The sequence below is a fragment of the Anguilla rostrata genome, chromosome 15 (assembly GCF_018555375.3).
Source record: "Anguilla rostrata isolate EN2019 chromosome 15, ASM1855537v3, whole genome shotgun sequence".
Classification (NCBI taxonomy): domain Eukaryota; kingdom Metazoa; phylum Chordata; class Actinopteri; order Anguilliformes; family Anguillidae; genus Anguilla; species Anguilla rostrata.
This window is the reverse complement of record NC_057947.1, coordinates 22,386,840-22,407,444: the sequence shown is the minus strand read 5'-3', so window position 1 is coordinate 22,407,444 and position 20,605 is coordinate 22,386,840. Positions and strand designations below refer to the sequence as shown.

Sequence of the window (20,605 nt, the reverse complement as noted above, 5' to 3'; positions counted from 1 at the left end):
GTCCTTTTATTTCCTCTGGGTATTAAAATGAGCTCAGGCTGGCACACTCATGCTGAAGCACAATTCAGAAATCAGCCAGTGTGATTTTCTCACTGATTTTAATGGAGGTCATTACTCTGCCGTCTGATTCGGAGGGCTGTGCTTTCCTCCCCTCTAATCCGCCGCAATCAATGTTTGCAACCAAACCAAGCGTGTTGCCAAATCTCGCCCCAACCTCCTGATTACCCGCCGTCACCATGGCAACAAGACAGATCCTTCTTTGTGATTTTTGTGTCAGTGTGGACAGGTGCAAGTTGTGAAGTTTTGAGCAATCGCGTAGGACTGGAGGTCAGGCCTTCCTACCTTAAAAGTGCCTGATAAAGATGAGTGCTCACAGCCCAGAATTTTCAGGAGTCGCTTACCTTGAAGAACTTGCCCAGGGCTATGTAGTCCAGGCCGTCGGAGCAGTTGAAGACGACGCACTGCTTGGCAACGGCCTTGGCCAAGTCCTTGGTGGTCTCGGTCTTCCCTGTTCCCGCGGGGCCCTCAGGGGCCCCTCCCAGGTGTAAATGCAGGGCCCCAAACAGGGTCCTATGCAGGAGGGGGGCAAAGGGAACATTAACTGCCTGCGCTCATCTGTGCGCTGTTCATGCATTCTCACCACTGCGATCTGAGCAGCGCATGCGTGATGAGTTCAGTTGGGCTCTGTCAGGTTTGAGACGTGGCAGAGGGGTAAGGCGGAGCATCCTGACCTGTAGCAGCGGTCGGTGAGCGGAGTGATAACCAGGCGCGGGGTGTTTCCCAGGTACTCGTACCCGTACGGCAGGCCCGCGTTAATCATCTTGGTCTGCAGCGTTTCTTCCTGTGAGAGCAGAGAGTTAAAACCTTAGTGAAGCCATCAGAACCCAGAAAAAAAGCTCCCAAACTACACATCTTCATACTTCAAAGGCCTCAACAGGTCTGGCTCTACATGCTAGGCACAAGGTTCAAAGGGCCAAAAAAGGAAAAGCAAAACCAGATATTTGTGTACTAAGTACACTTACATATAATATTCTGCTGGAATATGAAATGGGGTGACTGCAGACCCCTCTTCATAGTCCTGTAATGGAAAGTCAGGCACTCTCTCTCACCATCCAGTAATAGCGTAGCTGGCTGAGCCACTCAAAGTCGTTCTCGTCGCTGATGCCCTTCTTGACCAGGACGGCTAGCACGTCGCGCGCGTGGACGTCGAGCACCACCAGGGCGCCCAGGGTCACCCGGTTCTGCTTGGACAGCTTCCCCCGCACCAGCGTCACGATGTCGTCGATCTGCGTGTTGTTCTGCTCCAGGTAGGCGTCTAGGGCCTGAGAGAGAACGTATGCTAAAGTACACGCGCTTCTGCAGAGCCGCGCACACGCCCACACGCAAGCGAACGCACTGACACCGGAGGGGAATGTATTCTGCAGGCTGTGTAGGGAGATGGACAGGTCTGCTCCTGTCCACGCTCTTGTGCTTCGCCCTGACCTTTTGGCCCTTGGAGATGGCCTCGTGAATGTCCTTGGTCCAGTACACCTGCGAGACGCACAGCACCGTCTGTCCCGGCCACGCCCGGACCCAGTTGATACGCAGGTCCTTGGGGTAGGCCTGGATCGCCTCTCCAATGACCTGAGGGTCCCAAACAATCATCTTGCACTCACATCCAACTACACATCACATAGCAACTCAATAGCAACATCAATTGCAGCCTCCCTTTCTTGTTGTAAAAGCTTCTTCAAAAAGGACAACACTTTGTAATTTTATTGCAGGCCAATGTATTATAGTGTGCTGCATATGTCATGTCATGAAGTATTTTGTGTTATATCTGTCTGGCAGTAGTTTACCACTCTGGAAAAATTTATTATGAAGGCAGAGATCTGCTTCAGGCATGAAAAAAGCAGTAGCCAGCACATGGTGACTTTGTCAGTAGTGACTTTTCAGATCCCTTTAGCGACTTTATTTCCAAAAAGAGCCTAGTGACAAATCTAGTGAGGTATACACAATAAAATAATACACCTGTAATATATAAAATACTGTATTCTATTCTTGGCATCTTTTCAGTAAATCATGACGTCTTCTAATACATGTTTTTGTATGAAAATGAATGTGATGATGTCATCAATATGCTAATTTAAGTATGACATTTGTTTGCTACTTTCCGTGGGAAAAGGTTGACAACTATGGTAGCCAGTTCTTGCTGCGAAATTGAGCTCTGTTTTGATAAAGATGACCATTGCCAGTCCAGCTCTGATTGATTTTGCCTATGCGCTCTGTCCTGCACAGCTGTTATCAGTAACGCTACGGGGAGTTCACAGCTACCAGTAGCCCTGTAATGACAGTGAGTGCCGACGGAGCCGACCGTGGAGGCGCTACCTTCTGCAGGGACTTCAGCATGCCGCACTCCAGTTCCAGCAGCCACTTCTCCACCTGCCCGCGGGCCTTGGAGGTGGAGATGATGTCCTCCAGCTTCACCACCTCCCCCTCGCTGCTCTTCATGTGGGTGATGTCCAGCACATCGGTGAACTGCACGCTGGCGATGCCCTCGAAGCACTTCTTCAGGTGGGGCTGCACCCTTTGGGGGGAGAGGAGGAAGAGGGCAGAGCCAGTGGTCAAGCCCTCGGGTTAACATGGAAGCCTGAATAAAACCAGTAAGAGCGTACGCCCCAGATTTATGAAAGCAAGCATCTAAAAATCGTTCTTTAAAGGTAGATTTCCTGAGTAGTGTGCAAAGCTAGGACAGGAAGAGCTCTTTCCAAACTGCAGCCATGAGCTCATGCAGTTTGACATTCCTGGGCTGAAAATATGACTGCATTGGGAATATTACATGGTCCCTTTGCAAAAAAATAAAATAATAATAATAATATCATTTAAAATGAAAGAAATAAAATAATAGCAAATTAAAAACACTGATTCTATGCATGAGAATGATGTAACTCCCTGTAATCTCGGTGGTCCAGTCCCTCTGTGGCTAGGATTAAAAAGGTTTGGTGGGTAGGGAAAAGTTTTCAGGAGAACAGGGGCCTTGGAAAAGTAGCTCTCTCGGGTGGGGGGAGTCTCCCCACTGAGGAACAATGGACGGGCCGCAGACCACCCCCCCCCCCAAAAGCAGATAGCTCGCGCGGCGAGAGTGAATTAGCCCTTGATGGATTCACTGTAATGTGCTTTTGGATGAATTAAGGGCGCGTTTTAAATTCATTCTTTTTTCAAAGGGAGGGCTGCCAGCTGTGGGTGCTGATGGAATTTCTCTGCGAGGGGAGACATAAGAGGAAGAAAGGAGCGGGGGGGGGAGGGGAGTGGGTGGAACCTCCTTTGTCTGAAAATGCATTATTAAACAAATACCTTGGGTGGAAAAAGACAAGGCTTGCTTATCAGCGGCAGACCGGTGAGGGACCCGCCGTGCTGTAAGTAGGCCACGGTGTCGTCACTCACAACACAGCAGGCGGGAGGGAAAAGAGCTTTATAATTAAATTCCCACGGTAAGTACGAGACTTTCAAGGTTTGAAATTAGTTTTCTAAGCCCAGACTCGGTTAAATTGCTTTTTTTTCCATTTCTTTTTTTTCCCCCAATCTGCCTTGGTAATGTAAGGGATATTAAAACTGGCTTTGTCCATACAGGAGGAAGCATTCCCACACACGGTCCCACAGAGCAGTGACCTACAGGTAGCTATAAGTGATAAGAGGAAGTTAATGTCAGATATCTGCTGGGAAATGATAATCCCGGAGGAGCAGAGAGGGCTAAAGGCTTTTTATACTGATTCTGCTGTATTTATACACTTGCATGTAGCATGTGCATATATGCAATCTCAGTGTGATTTTCAAGACTCAGCAAGTCAGTTGTAATGCTGTTCACTGAAGTGGCATTCGCTGCATTTAAGTTGAATAGCATAGGTTGTCCATCTTGCTGTCACTGCTTCTCTGCCAGAAGGTAAAAATTCCATAGTAATTCCGTAGTTCACCGGATATGGATTAAAGACCCACAAATTAAAGCTGCCAGTCTGCATTGTAACTTCATATTCATTGTTCCATTTCAAATCTGATGTGCTGGAGTACAGAGCCAAAACGACAGAAATTGTGTCGCTGTCCAAATACTTATGCACTGCACTGTATATCCTCCTATATTTTCCAACAGAGTTGAGTAAGCATTAGACACCCACGTGCTCCCAGGCACAACAGCAGCAGCCCATCAAGGACCTGAACCCAGGAACCCAGACCAGACCCTGAGGCAATGTACAGTAATAACACAAGTGGGAGAATCCTGCACCAAGGTGATACTTGGAGATAGAAAAACATCAGTCAAGTTTTGAGAGTATGACAAACACATTTTAAGACTGAATACACTTAAATGGCTTTCAATAAATTTCAAACCTGACTCCATTTTCTGGCTCCAGTGCACTGACCACTACTCCAAACTGCAGTCAACTACACCTGCTGCGGGCGGTTCTCTCCCGGCTGAGTGAGGCAGGAGTAGTCGACTGCAGATTGGAGTAGTGGTCTGGTTGTCAGAAGCATGGCTATTGATGGAGGTGACGTTGCTGAAACCAATTAAGGCAGACCTCTACCTGGTGGGGTGAGGTTAAATCTGAAGAGGGCTGAGCTCTACCTGGCAGCAGTTGGGGTTATATCTGTTGAAGGTAGAGATATAGTGGGTGGAGTTAAAAGGTGGAGGTCTAATCGGTAGGGGCCGGGGTTAAATCTGATGAAAGTGGACTTGACTGCTTCATAGGAGGTAGGGTTAAATATAATGAGGGTGGAGCTGTACCTGGTGGAGTGAGGTTAAATCTGAAGAGGGTTGAGCATTTGGAGTTATATCTGGTCAAGGTGGAGTTATACTGGGTGGAGTTAAAAGGTGGAGGTCTAATTGGTAGGGGCCAGGGACTCATTGATAGGAGGTAGGGTTAAATCTAATGAGGGTGGAGCTTACCTGGTGGGGTCCTTTGTCTCTGACAGGATCTCCAGCAGCTCGTCATTGGACAGGAAGAAGAAGCGTGGGAAATAAAGGCGTTTCTTCTCCAGGTACTCGTTCAGGCCCTTCAGAATCAGCTCCAGGAGCTCGTTGGACTTCTTTAGCTTCTCCAGCATCTTGTCGATGGCCACCACTGCCAGCACTTGTTTGTTCTGACCGAAAGAAATACAGCAAGGATGTGTCATGGTGCCCCAAACCAGGAGTACTGTAGGGTGTGCAAAAGCCAAATCTTTTTAAGGATTTCAATAACCAATGTTAAACAACAGGAGGGAAAACAATGACAGATGCTCCCTGTGATTGGCTATTTTGCTCCAGGCAGTAAAAGACAAAAAAAAAGCAATAAATTCAGGATGAGATGTGTGCTGTGGTCTGTAGGGGGACCGACTCTCAGCCCTTATATGGATCTCCCTGAACGTTCAGGGGTTCAATTCCCCGCCATGGTGCTTTCTGCGCTGTGATCCTTTCTCTCTCCGTTTCCCTCTCTGAGTTGAATAAAACGGAGGGTGGACTGTCTGCTCTCCTTTTTTATTAAAAAAAAAAAAAACAAGAACAAATGCTGTGAATCCACAGAGAGAAGACTGTGAAGTCAGGACTACGGCTCAAGGCTTCCTGTGCCAAAAATGTCCATCTGTCATTATGATAAATGTACCCTGTCAAAACTGGATCCTTCTAAGTTCAAGTTTTATAGATATCCTTTAGAATCACATTCATTGTACTCCCTGGTACGGCTTTGCAGTAAACATTCATAGGCACCCTTAGGTACCGGTAAACACCAACCAAAAAGCTTAAGATAGGGTACCAGTGAATACCATGAATTTAATGCATAGCCAGGTACTAAAGCTTGGTACTGCAATAACAAAGATTTTGGGACATAAATTGACATTGAATCTATTGTGCTAAATGGACATGGCAATTGTTAGTTGTTGTTTTAAATGTAAGTTCATTAATAGTGTATGGAAAATGTAGCCCAGCTTGTTGTAAGTGTACAGTTCATCTGTCGCTCTCTGTATTGCTCTAATAGCTGTTTTGGATATCTAGCTGTTTGGACCTTTTATGAAACCAGCAATACTTTAAAACAAGGCTTTCATTATTACACTTTTTCTGAGAATAATTACCAGTTTTCCTCACATATTTCCAATAGCTTTTACTCTGGTGACTGGAAAGCTTAAAAGAGTCAGATTCTTCAAGATTGTAACCGCAAGTAACAAAAGGCAGTAATAACATTCACACGTGCTAAGTCCTTCTCAAAAGCCTTTTTTCAAAACCATGAATATGACTCATTTAAAGATTTAATAAAAATGTGTCCAAGGGAATCTTATTTCAGAGATTAAATCTCTTTTTTATTAGAATGCACTGATAACAGTCTCCTGCTGTAGACTGTTCAAATAAACTGCTTTAAGTAAATGAAATCAAATCTCTGCCTCATTTGACTGACAATCTAATATGAAGGCAGACAAAATTGGAAATGGGAGAATGTAATATTTCTGCTGGTTCATTTTGAACTGGCTGCATTATAATGTAATAGGAAGCAGTTTCCATTCATTGAGATGAAATTGCAGGGTCAGTCCAACCCTCTCAAATTAGGATCTCTGCCTTTCCATTGCACATCTAGAATATTATACGCATAATGAGAATTTAAGCTTCCTAGACAGCAACAATAGGAGTTGTGGTGTCCCTGCAATGGCCAGCTTCTGCCCAAACTAAGCAGGGAGATAATATCATTCAGCCATTTGATTAGTCATAAAAGGGCTTTGTTCTCTTGTCTCTCTGCATAGTAAAATGATTTACCACAGCCCACAATCCAATACAGCCGTTCAAAGACTGCACCGAAAGGCCTGTCATGTTCTCTTCCGCCAACGCCCCCCCCCCCCCTTCCCCCACCCTTCAGGACACCATTTCTCTCAACATATTTCCGTTCTGCGGTTCTAATTAAATGCTTGTAACACTGCGGGTCAAAACGTTTTACCTTGAGAGAGGAGCAGTCTTGTCACGGGCAGACAGATTGTCTTGGCAACTTCCCTTGCATGTCTGACAGCTGAATAATGATTTCTGTTCACTCAGCACTACATAGGAAAGTCCACAGATAAATAGAAAAAAGATATTCCCCCATTTATATTTGTTAGAGAACCACCGTACAATTCAAGGGATTCCAACCTAAGAGGAAAAAACCAAAACTTGTGAAACTGTGATTTGTTTTTTTCTTCTTCTTCAATTAATTTACGAGTTTTTTTATCTTCTCTTTTCCAGAAGAAAAATTAATTGACACACTAAACTAGAGCGTAAATAATGACTTGTAATTCACAAGCGTGTTCAAAGAAATGAGTGCAACTGTGGAAAGTATCATGGACCAACATCGCCACCCTGTGGCTCATTTCTTTGATGTTCTGTAAATGGCCTTTTATCTGTTATATTGCCTTTAATGTAAACAAATATCTTTCATAAAATGTGCCTCAACCATAACCACGTAATTTTAGAGCTCAAATAGCTGTAAGTTAGAGTCTTCTATAGGCAGGCATATTCCGGTAGAAAATTCAGCCCATGGCAGCAGTGTTTTTTGTACCCACATATATACAGAATGCAAGACTACATAGCAATGGATGCTAAGTGGGCGTGACAAAGACTTGCTATGACTCCAAGTCATTTGCAGGCACGCACGCACGCAAACACACACACACACACAGGCAACAAGGTTTTTTGTCTGTCTCTGTGACCTCATTTCCTGGCTATTCCACATCACTGCTTCCTCCCAGACAAAAATCCATAATTTCTATTTGATGGCCTTGTCAGACTTTTTTTTTTTTGTTATTTTTGGGAGAACTGTGGGTGATATTGATGCGTTTCATTTTCAGATCGGCTGAGGGTGCCAATTACCCTTTGGAATGTCTCAGGAGGGTTAGCAGCAGAAAATCCTGCTTTAAAGCAGCCCCGCGGACCCCTGCCTGATGAAACCACGCTGCTTGTCGGCACCAAGCTGTGGCCTCGACCGAGACCTGATATTCCCCTCTCTTCTCGCCGCTGTTCTGCAGAACTTTGCGTGGCGGTGCAGGCGACTCAGCCCGATACAGGCAAACGCACTGGTGCACGAGCTGCTCCTGAGGTCCCCGTGTCCGGGGCAGAACGCACACACGCACGCACGCACGCACACACACACGCACACACGCACGCACGTACGTACACACACACGCACACACGCGCGCTACATGGTGACACCTCAGCACGACGCACTGCACACGTAAACAGGAAATCCGGGGTCAGGCTCTCTGTATGAACAAACCCAGGAGCCCGGGATCCATACAGAAGGGCTCTTAAAATGATTGCGTACCTTTAAATGCTGTTATTATGCCTCAGCAAGCATTCCGTGAGCATGGAGCCAGACGGGCAGTCAGGGACGTAACAAGTTGAAACAAGTCCAGGTGCAAATGCAAAGCTGTGGGGGAGGGGCTGAGGTAGACGGGGGTGGGGCTTACCAGGGAGACCTGCTTCATGGTGTCCCTCCAGTTCTTGTCCACAGTGGTGAAACGGCGGCCTTCCTCGGGCATCTGAGCCATGATGTCGGGGGAGCTGAAGATGGGCTCCAGGTACAGCCAGGTGGCCTGCACCTTCAGCCACTCGTCCAGGATCTCCTGCAAGAGCAGCAGCTTCTCCTCCCATTCCCTGCAGGGGGCAGCAGAGATGAGTCTTTCACGCAGCAGTATTCACTCCACCCCAAGCACACCACACACTGACACAGTAAAGCCCAAATCAAGTGCACAACATTTATAACGACTGCACTTCATGTTTCCCTCTTTGTCCACACACATGCACAAAAACATGCAGAACATTGTTTATGTTGGATGGATAAAACAAATGCAGGTAAACTTGTTTAAAATGGGCTAAACACATACGCATATTCATCATGTGCAATGTCAGCAACCATGAGCATAGGTAGACTGCTCTATACTGTACTGTATATAACACGACAGACGCGCATGCGCTCACACGCACACACTGACCGTATCTCGTTCTCGAAGGGCTTGATGAAGGGCGAGCCGCGCATGGTCTGCGTCTTCACGATGTGGTCGTCCAGCAGCGTCTGCACCTCCTCCACCGAGGACAGGATGGAGGTGCCCGTCTCGCGGTAGGGCAGCAGGCCGAACTCCATCCCGCTCCACTCGGTCTCCATCTTCTCCATGGCCTTCTCCAGGGAGTACTCCTTGCTGGCCGCTTCGCTGATGCCCTCGAAGCTGCCCAGGTGGGCCTCCAGGCCCATGTGCAGGAAGTTGGCCACGCAGGCCCGCTCCTCATCCTCAGGCTTGAGCGAGAAGCCCACCACCTCCGTCATGGCGTCCCAGTGGCGGTCGCGCAGGCCCGGGTTGCACAGGACCTGGATGAGCGGGATGCGCTCCTTGAAGGCCTCCACCTCGGCCTTCATCTGGCTGGCAATGTTCAGGGCCTGCGGCGAGTCCTGGAAGGTCTTCTCCAGCTTGTACAGGGCCCGCCAGTAGTTGCCCACCTCCGACTCCACCTTGTCTGGGTTGACGGTGCCCAGGGGCCCCTCCAGCCATGCCTTGTGGTGGGCCTGGAAGTCGGAGGCCGTCTCGTACAGGCGCAGGTAGGGCCCCAGCCGGTCCTGGGTCTCCTTGCGCTGAGGGTACTGGGACACTGGCCAGCAGTAGGCATCTTCCTCCATGTTAAATCCCTCTACCTGTGGGGACAGAAGATTAGCGGATGCAGAAGAGAAAGCTATGTCTGTAACTGAGGAATGTTTAGGGTGGCTGCCTGTATTGCACATTCCAAATTCAATCTAGTCCCACATAACACTGAGATTATCAGAAGGCCTCTGGTAGGCTTTATTGTGTAATTCATGAAACCAAATCTCAAGATACTGAAAAAGACTATTAGTAGCTTTAATAAAATAAAGTATGATATTGTTAAGATATTTCATTCACAGAAACTTGTACATGTATGGGGTCTGTATTGTGGAAGACCAAAAGTAGTTATGCCTTGATTTAGGGCTGGAAAATAAACCACATCAATCACTGCCGATTGTTTTTTTAAGCATAATAACAATCATTGTCGCCATGCGGCATATTGCCTGTTTTTTATTTTATTTAATCACACCATTCTTTTTACCAGAAGTATGTCTCATGGACTCTGATGTTTGGTGTTTACCACCATATCAGGTACGATTAAAGAAAAGAAGACGAAAGAAACTCGATACGCCACATGGCGGCCATGATTGTTATTAGATCTGATAAAAAACATTTGTTAATCGCCAATATGGCATATTGCCTAGTCCTACTTTGATTCAACACTACTGATTAATGATGAACTTGTCATCGTACAACATTCTTTACTTTTCATCGGCACTGAAACATTCAAGCAGCATGTGCTCTGTTCCCCAGTGCACTTCTGCTAAATGACAGATTGCGGCCCTGGCGCAAAGGCCATTCCAAGTGTTTCTGGTGCAGCATAACGGTTACAGAACTGACCTTGTTCATTTTTTCAGTTATTATTCCCAGGTGGGCCACTAGCGTTGTACCCTTGAGCAGGGCTTTTAATCTAAATTGCTTCAGTAAATATCCAGCTGTATAAATGGACTGTATGTTAAAAAAAATGTTTTTTTTTAAAGCATTTCAAGCTGCTCTTTACGAATGTCTAAAAGCACTTGCAACTGAAGGCCTGTACCTTGTCCATGGCAGTCTCTAGTTTGGAGTTGAGGGCTTGGGCTTTCTTCAGGTACTTGTTCAGGTCTGCCAGGTCCCCAAAGGAGACAAACTCCTCCACCTGCCGACTGTAGCTCTCCAGCTCCTCCACGAACCTCTCGCACCGCAGCTGGGGAACAAATACAGCATTGGAGACATCCTGAGCTGTGGTCCCAGTCAGCAGCAGGAGGGGCATAGTTTAGGGTACCCTGCGTTTGGAGAAGCTACTGCATGCTGCCAGTGGATGACTAGTTTAGCCGATTCAAAAAGGCTTTGCATTGCATTGTGACTCCGTATGATAGGCCTGCCCATTCAGGGATTCATGAAGCCTCCCCCAACACTAAAATCTAAATGCCTGTCATACTAAAGGGATTGAGTAGGCTCAACTTTAAAAATTAAATCGTGAAGTTTGACGTATTTAAAGGCCACTGAACACTTTTAACAGAAGTGCCCTCCTCACATGCTTCAAGGTAATTGGCTTCCTCAAACCATTTGAGTGAACTGACCTTTTTGGGTTTGCAGTGAAATGCTTGATTTCAATACTGTCCATTAACCTTATTCCTGTTAACATTACAGGTGGCAGGGTAGGGAAAATGGATAACACTGTGACATTTGAGCTCCATGTATCTGAGGAAACTAGGCATAAAGAAAACTTTAAACTTGTTCTTATGCATGGGCAACAAAGACAAAAGCCAAGAATAGGCAAGATGTGGGACAGTCTGTCGATTGCTGTCTCTCAGGTCCCCACATGGGGTCAGTGCCCCGCCATAGCACATTCTCAGCTACACTCCCTTCTCTATCTCTACCCTCTCTGATTTCTGTCTGTCTGAAGTACAAAACATGAAAGGTGGGCGGACTGTCTGCTCTCCTTTTAAAAATAAGAAATCTATTGCAGATTCAGCATCAGCATCGCTCCAATAAAAACCTTCTACAAAACTTGGGGAAAGCAGCTAGACATGTTACACCTATTGCACCCAACTGTGACTTATGTGTCTTTTTGCCTTTTGTATGTCTTGCCTTGTGATTGTTACTATGTGTTTATGTCAGGGTGCCCTTGAATAAGACCTGCCAATCTCAAAGGATTTTAGAGGATGTATAAATATGTACAATCGAGCATTTCAAAGTCACATCAAAGAGCCACAGGCCTTAATCAAACGGGTAAAATCAAACAGGTAAATGTACAGAAAATGTGCAAGTGTTTATGGTGTTTATGTTATTGTTCTGTCAGGGCAGCGGTGGCAGCGGCGGCAGCGGCGGACCTTGAGGCCGTTCTGGTACTGCTCGGTCTTCTCGCGGACCATCTCGCGGTGGTCGGCGAAGATGCTGGGCATGCGACTGTGCCACTGGAAGGTGTCCCGGTTGAGCCGCATGTCGTCGGGCGAGAGGCTGGTGTAGTCCACCAGGAAGCAGAGCCGCGTTTTGGACTCCAGCAGGGTCTTCTCCAGCGCAGGCATCTCCTGGGTCTCCACCTTCTCCACGTACTCCTGGTGAGTGCAGGGGAAGGGGGGGGACATTGTGTGCTTCTAATCAGTCCAGGGTGTGGGTGAAGGGGCAGGCCACTGATTTGAATTTGAATGTCAATATGAAATTAACTTAATAGAAAGCAATAACATTATCATCAACATGCGGTAACATTGCAAAGTTTCAACTTCTCCCAGTATGCGTGGGTTGTTACACAGAAACAAACAGAAAAGCAATTGTAGTACTGAAGCTAAATGGTATCAGTGTTGCATGTATGGTAACGCACTAGCTAATTCTTTTCTGAACATAAAAATGATTATTTGGGCTGGCTTCAGTTAAATACAAAACTGAATCTGAATGAATTCAAGTGAACGGGGATCTGTGTGCAAAGTGCAGGCAGGCCGATGTGGTTTCAGGAGGATTTTCTCTTCACGTTGACTACGGCGAGCGTGAGCGTGCATTACCACCAGCTCCATCAGCTCCTTTGTGTTCGGAGGGGTGCCCAAGGCTTTCACTGCGATCTTCTCAAACTCCTCGCACAACCTGCGGGCAAAAGACAGCGCGTTCACGTCAGCGCTCCTTTTATACACACGCGACGTGGCTCTCCCTCACCAAGCGCTGGTGTAGGAGGCGGGGCATCGCCTTTTAGGGGTGTTCTGGGCGGGATCACGATGGGACTCACTGGTGGTTGATGATCTGGTGGTCCTCCAGCATCCGAGCCACGAGTTTTTGGCAGAGCCCCTCGGCGCGCCTCACCAGCGCGGTGATGAGCTCTGCGGAGTGCACCTCGAACATGCCCAGACGCAGCACCTGCAACACAGCCTTGCATCAGCCCTCCAGTCCCGGCCCTGAGGGCGCTGTGCATGCTGAAGGGGGCCTGCCAAAGTGCTTCTATTTGATTTGGCACTGGGCCTCATTATTTTTGTTCAGAAGACAATACAATTAAAGATGTTTATTCAACATCATGTTTATTCATATCTAGCCCTAGTCTAAAGAGTCATCTAAATTAGGTTTAACCGACTGTTAATTGGTGTAAACTGTATGCAGTTCATTGAACAGTCATGATGAATACTAATCAGCATCACTGGTTGTAAGGGGCCAAACAAACACTCCAACTGCACAACACATTTCTGTCACAAATGACTAAGAGCAACTGTCTGAAAAATCAGAGCAAGCATGCAATTAACAGCTCAGCCAAACAGAGGGAGTGAAGTCGCACGTGCCCAGTGTACTCCCGCGACCGGGCGAGAGGAGCAACGCTCCGCTTGTACCCGTGGAGACGTTTTAACGGGCGAAACGGATTAAAAGAGCCGTCAGCCTGCACGGTCCCCTCAGGGAGCAGACTTCTTTATCCCATTCAGCAGTGCACCAGTGCATCTTCATCACCATCAGCCTTCATTTTGTAAGGGTGTCACATTGAGATTAATGCCTCCTTTACGAGCCAGACCTAGCCGAGACAGTGCAGGGCCGTAAAAGGGGGGGGAGAAGGGGGGGGGGGTGGGCGGCACCTTGGCGGAGTTGTACTGGATGTCGTCGGCGAGCTTCTGGTAGCGCGTGACCTCCATCATGGTGTCGTGGAAGGAGTGCCTCTCGCGCAGGAACTGCTCTACGTCCTCCTCGGCCTGCCGGCTCACCAGCGCGGCGTACTTGTCGTAGAGGCGGACGTGCTGCATGGGCAGGGCGCTCTCGGCCCGGATCATCTGCCGGGTCTCCTCCTGCCGCGCCTCCAGGATCTCCGGCAGCACCACGGGCTTCAGCGTGCCGGGGGTCTGGCTCCCGGGCTGGGGGGGGGTGGCGGGGACACACATGCTGATTTCACATCCCCCCAACGGATATCACAACGGGCTGCCTCTAACCGCTGCTTCAAAAATCAGGTTGTTTCAATTTAAATCGCTTACTTTTTACGCATAATTTATTTACTGAGTTTTCAGACAAAACAAATGTTATTTGACAACAAAAAAATAGCGGCTATGTTCTTGGCTAACAACATTTTTTATAGTATTGAAAAAATATTGGGTGACTGCAAAATAAACAGATATGGCTACTCTACACCTTTATTAGATTTCATTCTTCTTCTTTCATTGTATTTCAGTGAGCTAACTTGCATGCATACAGTTTTACTAGTGAGAGCTCTTAAGGAAGCCCCTGAAGTGAAAGGTCTAACCAATGCCGACAGAAGAGAATTAAGGGTGAATAAAGAAAGAGAGTGGACTGGAGGCCTTTAGGTACCCATTCGGTATAGAGCGTTGACTCCACGCGTGGCACCACACGGATGGCGTCCAGCATGAGCTCGTAGGTTTTCAGCATGACCTCCTCGAAGTCTTTGAAATCGGGGTGCAGCTTGATGACCGTCTCCTCCAGGATCAGCTTCAGGACAAAGCCAGAATGTTCGTACACTCGCACGGCACCCTAGGTAACAAAGAGTTTGGAGCATTAAGGTCCATGTGAAAGCAGTTAGTCTGCTGAATGGATTGAATAGAAAATAAGACACACAAAGGTTAGAAGTAAACACAGAGAGGGAGGGAGAAGTTACAGTGTTACATTTGTCACTGAATTGTCATAAACTGGTAACTTCAAACAGATTCAACAAGTTAGTTCACCACCCATTTACCAAGCTGACCAGAACTGTATCCCATAACACTGTAAATAGCGATAATGTTAGAAGGTGTCTCGTAACAATGTGTTCCTACAGAACAGGCTGAGGTACAAAATCAATGGAACCTGTAGTGCACTAATCCTGTGGTACAGGAAGGGAACAATACAGGCATAGTATCAATGGGCCCTGTGGTGAAAAAAAAGATGGTATACGCACAATGTTGGTTGTACGCTAATGAGATGTTACTGGCACAATAATTCCTGTGGTAGAAATCCTGTGGTACAATAAAAGGGAGGCATAGGCACGGGTCATGTGTATCGGCATCTTTGTGCACTATGTACCGGTTCCTTAATGATCAGATGAGTATAGTCACTGATGGACTCGAGAGCCAGGCTCTGCAGGTGCTGGGTCATCAGAGTGGCAGCACAGTTGAAGAATGACTGCAGTTTGCAGGGCGTGTGGATGCTGGGGACAAGTTTGCGCTTGTTTCCCACATAGTAGATCTGCTGAACATCCAGAAACCATCTGAAAGCACAAACATGAGAGAACGCTTTCACACCAGCATCAATCAACATTCAAAGACCTATTAGCCCACAATGCACGGCCATAAATACAGCTAGGACCTTGTGCAGACCTGGGTTAAATTGAGCTACTACAGGCTGCAGCTGAACCTGAACTTCATATTAAAAAACAAGTTCAAGCGCTAATACCCTCAGCAAAAATGGCAATAAATCTTCACAATTAATTCTACCAAATCCTGAAACAAATTATGCTCTCCAGAAACTAATTTAAAGAGTGTAATATTGTATAATTGAAAAGTAGCCTGTATATAATGTGGTTAAACTGATTAGCCAATGTAATTACAACCCAGCCACGTTTTGAAAGAGAAATCAGACCGAAACCGGCCTTTGGTCTGCTGTGAAACCATATCATACTTTTTGAGGAGAGTCTCCCGGGTGGAAATTATCTGCTTCCTGATCGTTTGCTCAAAAAAGGAGAGCTCCATGGACTCCTGCAGGTTGCGGAACTCCTCCACATCGATCAGACGCAGTCTCCTGCGAGCGGAAAAGGCCGGAATGAGAGGGGGCGATGGCAGGGAGGAGACTGAAGGGCTGTGGAGTTAGCGCTCAGGGCCTGGTCACAATGCCAGGGGGGCCAGTGAGACTCCTTTAAAACTGTGAAAACTCACAGACAGAAAAACATGAACAGATTGGCCAGGCCAAACGCAGTACTTCTGGAGGGTGATGAAACCAGACCACAGGGTGTGGGGAGAGTCGCTCACTTGTAAGACACCTGCCACAGGCCCAGCACAGACAGCATGGTGGGGTTGATGGCGTGGAGTTTATCACGCATCATGCTCTGAGCATACAGGAAAGACTTCCTCCACGGCTTCGGAACTACCTGCATTCTGGAAAGTAAAACAAAGTTTCACTCATGCAAAACACTGAATTGTGCTAGGTCATTTTTGACTGGCCATATTGGCTAATACCAATGTAGGTGCCGATACAGCCCTTATAAATTATAGCACAAATGCAAACTTCCACATTAACGGAAAAGTAGATGAGCACAGATATCAGTTTTTATTTTTAAATACAAAGCCTAAAGTCCGGAGGGCCTGCTATATCATGCTGTTAAGATCAATGAATCTACACACTGCCATTTATTTATAAAAACAAAATTAAAAGCCTACTCTGTCTACTGAGCCACATAGTTAGTCATATTAATTATGTGGCTCAGTAGAGTATGGGTTACACTGGAATATGTTTGCACCACATTAATATTAATTTAATTAATCGTTCAACTTAACTTACATAATTGTATTTCAATGATTACGGTACATTTACCATGGATATATAAATATAAATATACACACACATACACACACGTTATATGTATGTAGCACAATAGCCATTGTGTGGGACTCACTCGGCTCGATGTGGGGGCAGGTCTTTCACCTTCTCATCCTTTTCTCTGGGGTCCCTCAGTACAAAATCCACTGAAATAGCACACTGCACATTTAACTCCACATTTAAGAACTACTGCACATTTAAGCATAAGTGCAAACTAATAACATAACTACATATCTGAGAGAGGGGAATTTGAGTTGAGCCCATGGAGATTCGAGTTAAAAAGTCTGTTAAAAACACTAAATCAAATACCTATGGCTTTCTTGACACTCAGAAGGTAGTCCTCCCTCATCTCATTGGATAGCGCCTCGATGGTGTCTGTCAGCTTCTTCAGAGGAGTGGGGACCAGGCTCATGACGTTCTCCAGCCAGGAGTCCTCCATAGTGGCCACATGCTTTGTGTCAATGCCATTGTTAATGTAATAGTTATATCTCTGAAATGGGAAACGTGAAGGAATGGGGAAACAATAAGCCAGGCCGAGGAAACAGGCTCAAAGGAACAACCACCTGAAATTTCAGCAACCACAATTACAGTTAGCACACAAAATGCATGTAAATATACTGTTTTCTTATTTGAAAAACACCCTAAAACTAAGTTTGACTAATAATACTAACTAACTCTAAATTGTAGCCTTTATTTTATCCAATAATGTCAAAAATAAATAGGACTCTGCTCCTACTGACAGATAAATGTGCAAGACAGTATTCCCCACCAAGATATCCTTCTCTGAAGAAGCTTTAGCATCCTCCAGGGGAAGTGAATCTGCATCAGGTTCCTGGTGCCTGGTAACAGCGTGGAAAGGAATCCAGTTAGAATGCCATCTCCTCAATTACTTTAGACAGTATCCAGCCCATTAATATTATATTTTTTGCCTCACAAATAAATTATCATACAATATTTTCCTGGAGTTCAGCTCTATCATTAGTTAATGCAGTATCACTAGGTAAGAAAAAAGAATACATAGTGTTCTTTTTTTTACACTTTTTTAACCTTCATGAGCTGACATAGATGCACTGTCCATACGGACTCCTTTTTTAACCCATTTTTAGATACCAGTGAATGTATGTGTATATTCGTGTGCATGCCTGCCCTTTACTGACGATCTCATTTCCCCTTGGTGTTAATAAAGCCCTGTTTTTTCTATTATATTATGTATGCGGTGGCATTTAAACATGAAGTAAATTGTGCAAGGTCTTATCTCTTCTGAATAGAAAGGCTGAATGGCCTATACTCATCATCGTGTATTTGTCTTATGAATGTTCTCATGTTCTTCCTCTCTATTGTGTGGTATTTATAGATGAGTTAACTGGTGTGAGGACTGGAATTGTGTGATGATGCTGTTCTATATGCCAAGGTAATTAAAGATAATGCAGAGAGTGAGAGAACTGGACTCATGTAATGGACTCATGTAATGATATTCTTCTCTATGCAGAGGTTTTTGAAGACGGGGAAATGCGTGGTATAATTGAGCTCACATGATGACGCTGACCAGTCTGCTGCGGAACAGCTCCCGGCCTGTTTTGGGCTGGGCCTGCCCGCTGCCTTGGGCCCTGGAGGGTCCGGCGGAAGGGCCACCCTCACGGGCCCTGGAGCTCTCCGGCCAGTGGCTCTGGCTCCCAGACAGCACACTGGCCTCGCCGTCCCCTGCAAGAGATAGGGGTCCGTTTCAGTGATACTCCGTTTGGACAGGAAGGGGGACTCCGGGGAAAGCTCCAGGCACAGACGCTGTCCAGACAACGAGCAGCCAAAACAACAGTCAATCTGGAACCAGTCTCATTGGGTGAGCAGAGAAAAAATCTGATTGCCAGTGGCATCAATGTTTTTTAATACACACAAAAAAATACAAAAATCCCACACAAACAGTTAACTGTTCCCAAAGGAAATGTATTACATGCATTACGTATAATACAATGTAGTATGTATACTGTACATTTCTACCGGGCAGGCTTTTGACTGGTAAAGTGCAAACAAACACATGTCAACATAGACACAACGTGCATTTATGGCCCCTGCTTATTCTCCACCTCTTATGTCTTGTCTTACACTAGAGACAAGAGTCTTTTTCCATGGTGATCAACTCATTTCTATATGGCAAGTGAAGATGCACAAAATTCTGACATTATTTGCTTTCTCAATGCCACAAAGGCTATAATGAAGTCGAAGTTGCTGATGATACTGAATGCAGGTATATCATAAAACTTATTAGAATCAGGAAACTTACTAGAAAGTCCACCTGAGGCCACAGACCCATAGTCCCTCTCAATTAGTGGGGTCCTTAGTTGAAAAGAAGGGGCTGTGTCCAGCCATAGGGGTTTGGTGCGAACCTGAAATGTGGAGGTTTGGGGGGGTTATGATTTAGACAACATTCAAGCCCAAATCTAATCATCACTACAGCTTTTACACATTCTCATAATACCTTTCCATATCCTGAAGCTGTGCTTGGTCTACCCCAATCATTTTACTAGCAATCCTAACCAGTCTTGTAATCCTGTTTTTATTAGACAGGCTAAGGCTACCAAACCAGTCTAGCATACATGTACAGTCAAGACAGATTCCATATAAAAATGCCATAAAACAGGGGACTACAAAATTCCTCTTATCGCTCAGATAATGTTCTGATGCTACCTGTGGAAGTTGTGGTAGCCGACGCACAATTGTTTGGGGCAATTTAGGGAACCTCTTGTTGACCAAAGTATCCTGTAACAAAAAAGGACACGTGACAGCATTATTCTTTTAAAACTACCAACTACGTTTTACTGAGCAATTATTCTAACCAATTACATTGTATAACGTTACATCTTATTGGTCACTCGCAACTAGTATTCAAGATATCCTCACTATTTTAAACTTGAACGTGTCATCTAGCTTGCCATCCACTTATTAGAGCCCAGCTGAACTGATTCGTATCTGTCTGGTAAGTTAAGCCATTCATGTCTTGATATTTACCTTCAGTTAAATGCTCACATTGGCTTTACCGTAGGTAGGTACTTGTTTATTCAGGTATGTTAACCAGTTTCAACCGAAACACTTGTTTAGCAACTTAGCAAATTTCTCAAAAGTTAAAGACATACCTGTGCATCCATGATGTACCTAGACTTCAACCATGGACAGCAATTTCCGTTGAGCTAGCTACTGTGTAACCGTTCCATGTTATTTTTCAAAGCGCTAACGTTTATTACATTGAGAGTTAAAAATCTAGCTAGTCCTTGGAATTCCAAATTGAGTGAAGCGACGAAGTGGTCAACTCAGGCTATTTCGCTTTGTCTACTGCAATATAAAGGGTTTTGCATTAGTAATTAGCTACGTTTACAAAACCAACGAAAGAGTTGTGCAAAAGTTATAATTGTTATTTTTGATAGCAGGTGACTCTTTGAGAACGGCTTTATGTTACGAGACGGCGTTGCTAAGGAAGCTTGTCGGGTTGCCTAGTATGTAACTCTGCGGCGGACAGTAACTAGGGGCGTGCCTGTAGTCCCAAACAGAGCAGTTTCCGCGGAGTTGAGCTCACCACATGGGCCCCTTATCACGAAGCAGGATTACCGAGTTAGCTGAGTAAAACCTGGAATAGTTTTTTACTTCAATCCATGTGAGAGTGTTGCGGGTTTCACTCAGTGCAGTTATCCTGCTAACTCGGTAATCCTGCTTCAGGTGGCAGGCCCGAGGTTTTTAAGTTAAAGTGAAGGGCAATATTTTAAGTTTCGCAATGCCAGTGTTTTCCAGTACTAATATCCATCTATTACCCAGTCCAGTATACCAGATTTATTTATTTATTTATTTATTTATTTATTTATTTATTTATTTATTTATTTATGCGTTTGCAGCTCATTTAAATTCCTCAAGGTGGCGCTCATAGGCTACAGCAGAAACCAAACTAAAATCTAAACTTTCGTGCGAACCTGTTGCTGGCGGGAACTTAAGTGAAGTGAACCAGATATAGGTTCACTGATTTAAAAAAATAAAATAAAATAAAAGTAAAATGTGAACGGTAACATTTTAGCCA

At 45.6% G+C, this 20,605-nt stretch overlaps 1 protein-coding gene and 1 long non-coding RNA gene across 3 annotated transcripts in view; one reads left to right on the top strand and one right to left on the bottom strand.

Annotated features, from left to right (window-relative positions):
• Positions 1 to 20,025, bottom strand: part of dnah7 (dynein, axonemal, heavy chain 7) — a 76,702-nt gene extending 56,677 nt beyond the window's left edge. The window contains exons 1-24 of the mRNA XM_064311454.1: positions 19,677 to 20,025; positions 19,231 to 19,302; positions 18,827 to 18,929; positions 18,081 to 18,249; positions 17,318 to 17,387; positions 16,858 to 17,038; positions 16,625 to 16,694; positions 15,981 to 16,106; positions 15,634 to 15,753; positions 15,040 to 15,223; positions 14,332 to 14,511; positions 13,611 to 13,883; positions 12,785 to 12,912; positions 12,567 to 12,645; positions 11,901 to 12,125; positions 10,625 to 10,771; positions 8,950 to 9,641; positions 8,425 to 8,611; positions 4,916 to 5,109; positions 2,368 to 2,566; positions 1,483 to 1,623; positions 1,110 to 1,322; positions 732 to 841; positions 402 to 570 (exon numbers count right to left, since the gene is read on the bottom strand). Coding sequence (XP_064167524.1) covers positions 402 to 570; positions 732 to 841; positions 1,110 to 1,322; positions 1,483 to 1,623; positions 2,368 to 2,566; positions 4,916 to 5,109; positions 8,425 to 8,611; positions 8,950 to 9,641; positions 10,625 to 10,771; positions 11,901 to 12,125; positions 12,567 to 12,645; positions 12,785 to 12,912; positions 13,611 to 13,883; positions 14,332 to 14,511; positions 15,040 to 15,223; positions 15,634 to 15,753; positions 15,981 to 16,106; positions 16,625 to 16,694; positions 16,858 to 17,038; positions 17,318 to 17,387; positions 18,081 to 18,249; positions 18,827 to 18,929; positions 19,231 to 19,302; positions 19,677 to 19,688 — 4,044 coding nt within the window. The 5' untranslated portion in view covers positions 19,689 to 20,025. The remainder of the gene's footprint in view (positions 1 to 401; positions 571 to 731; positions 842 to 1,109; positions 1,323 to 1,482; positions 1,624 to 2,367; positions 2,567 to 4,915; positions 5,110 to 8,424; positions 8,612 to 8,949; positions 9,642 to 10,624; positions 10,772 to 11,900; positions 12,126 to 12,566; positions 12,646 to 12,784; positions 12,913 to 13,610; positions 13,884 to 14,331; positions 14,512 to 15,039; positions 15,224 to 15,633; positions 15,754 to 15,980; positions 16,107 to 16,624; positions 16,695 to 16,857; positions 17,039 to 17,317; positions 17,388 to 18,080; positions 18,250 to 18,826; positions 18,930 to 19,230; positions 19,303 to 19,676) is intronic.
• On the top strand, positions 1,178 to 8,390 carry LOC135241235 (uncharacterized). Of its 2 annotated transcripts, XR_010325956.1 has the most exons (6): positions 1,178 to 1,307; positions 1,425 to 1,596; positions 2,278 to 2,553; positions 4,124 to 4,259; positions 4,942 to 5,007; positions 7,807 to 8,390. It is a non-coding gene; the product is annotated as an uncharacterized LOC135241235 (long non-coding RNA). The 2 variants fall into 2 exon arrangements; XR_010325955.1 differs by lacking the exon at positions 7,807 to 8,390 and having other exon boundaries at positions 4,942 to 5,070.
• Positions 20,026 to 20,605: the final 580 nt, after the last annotated feature.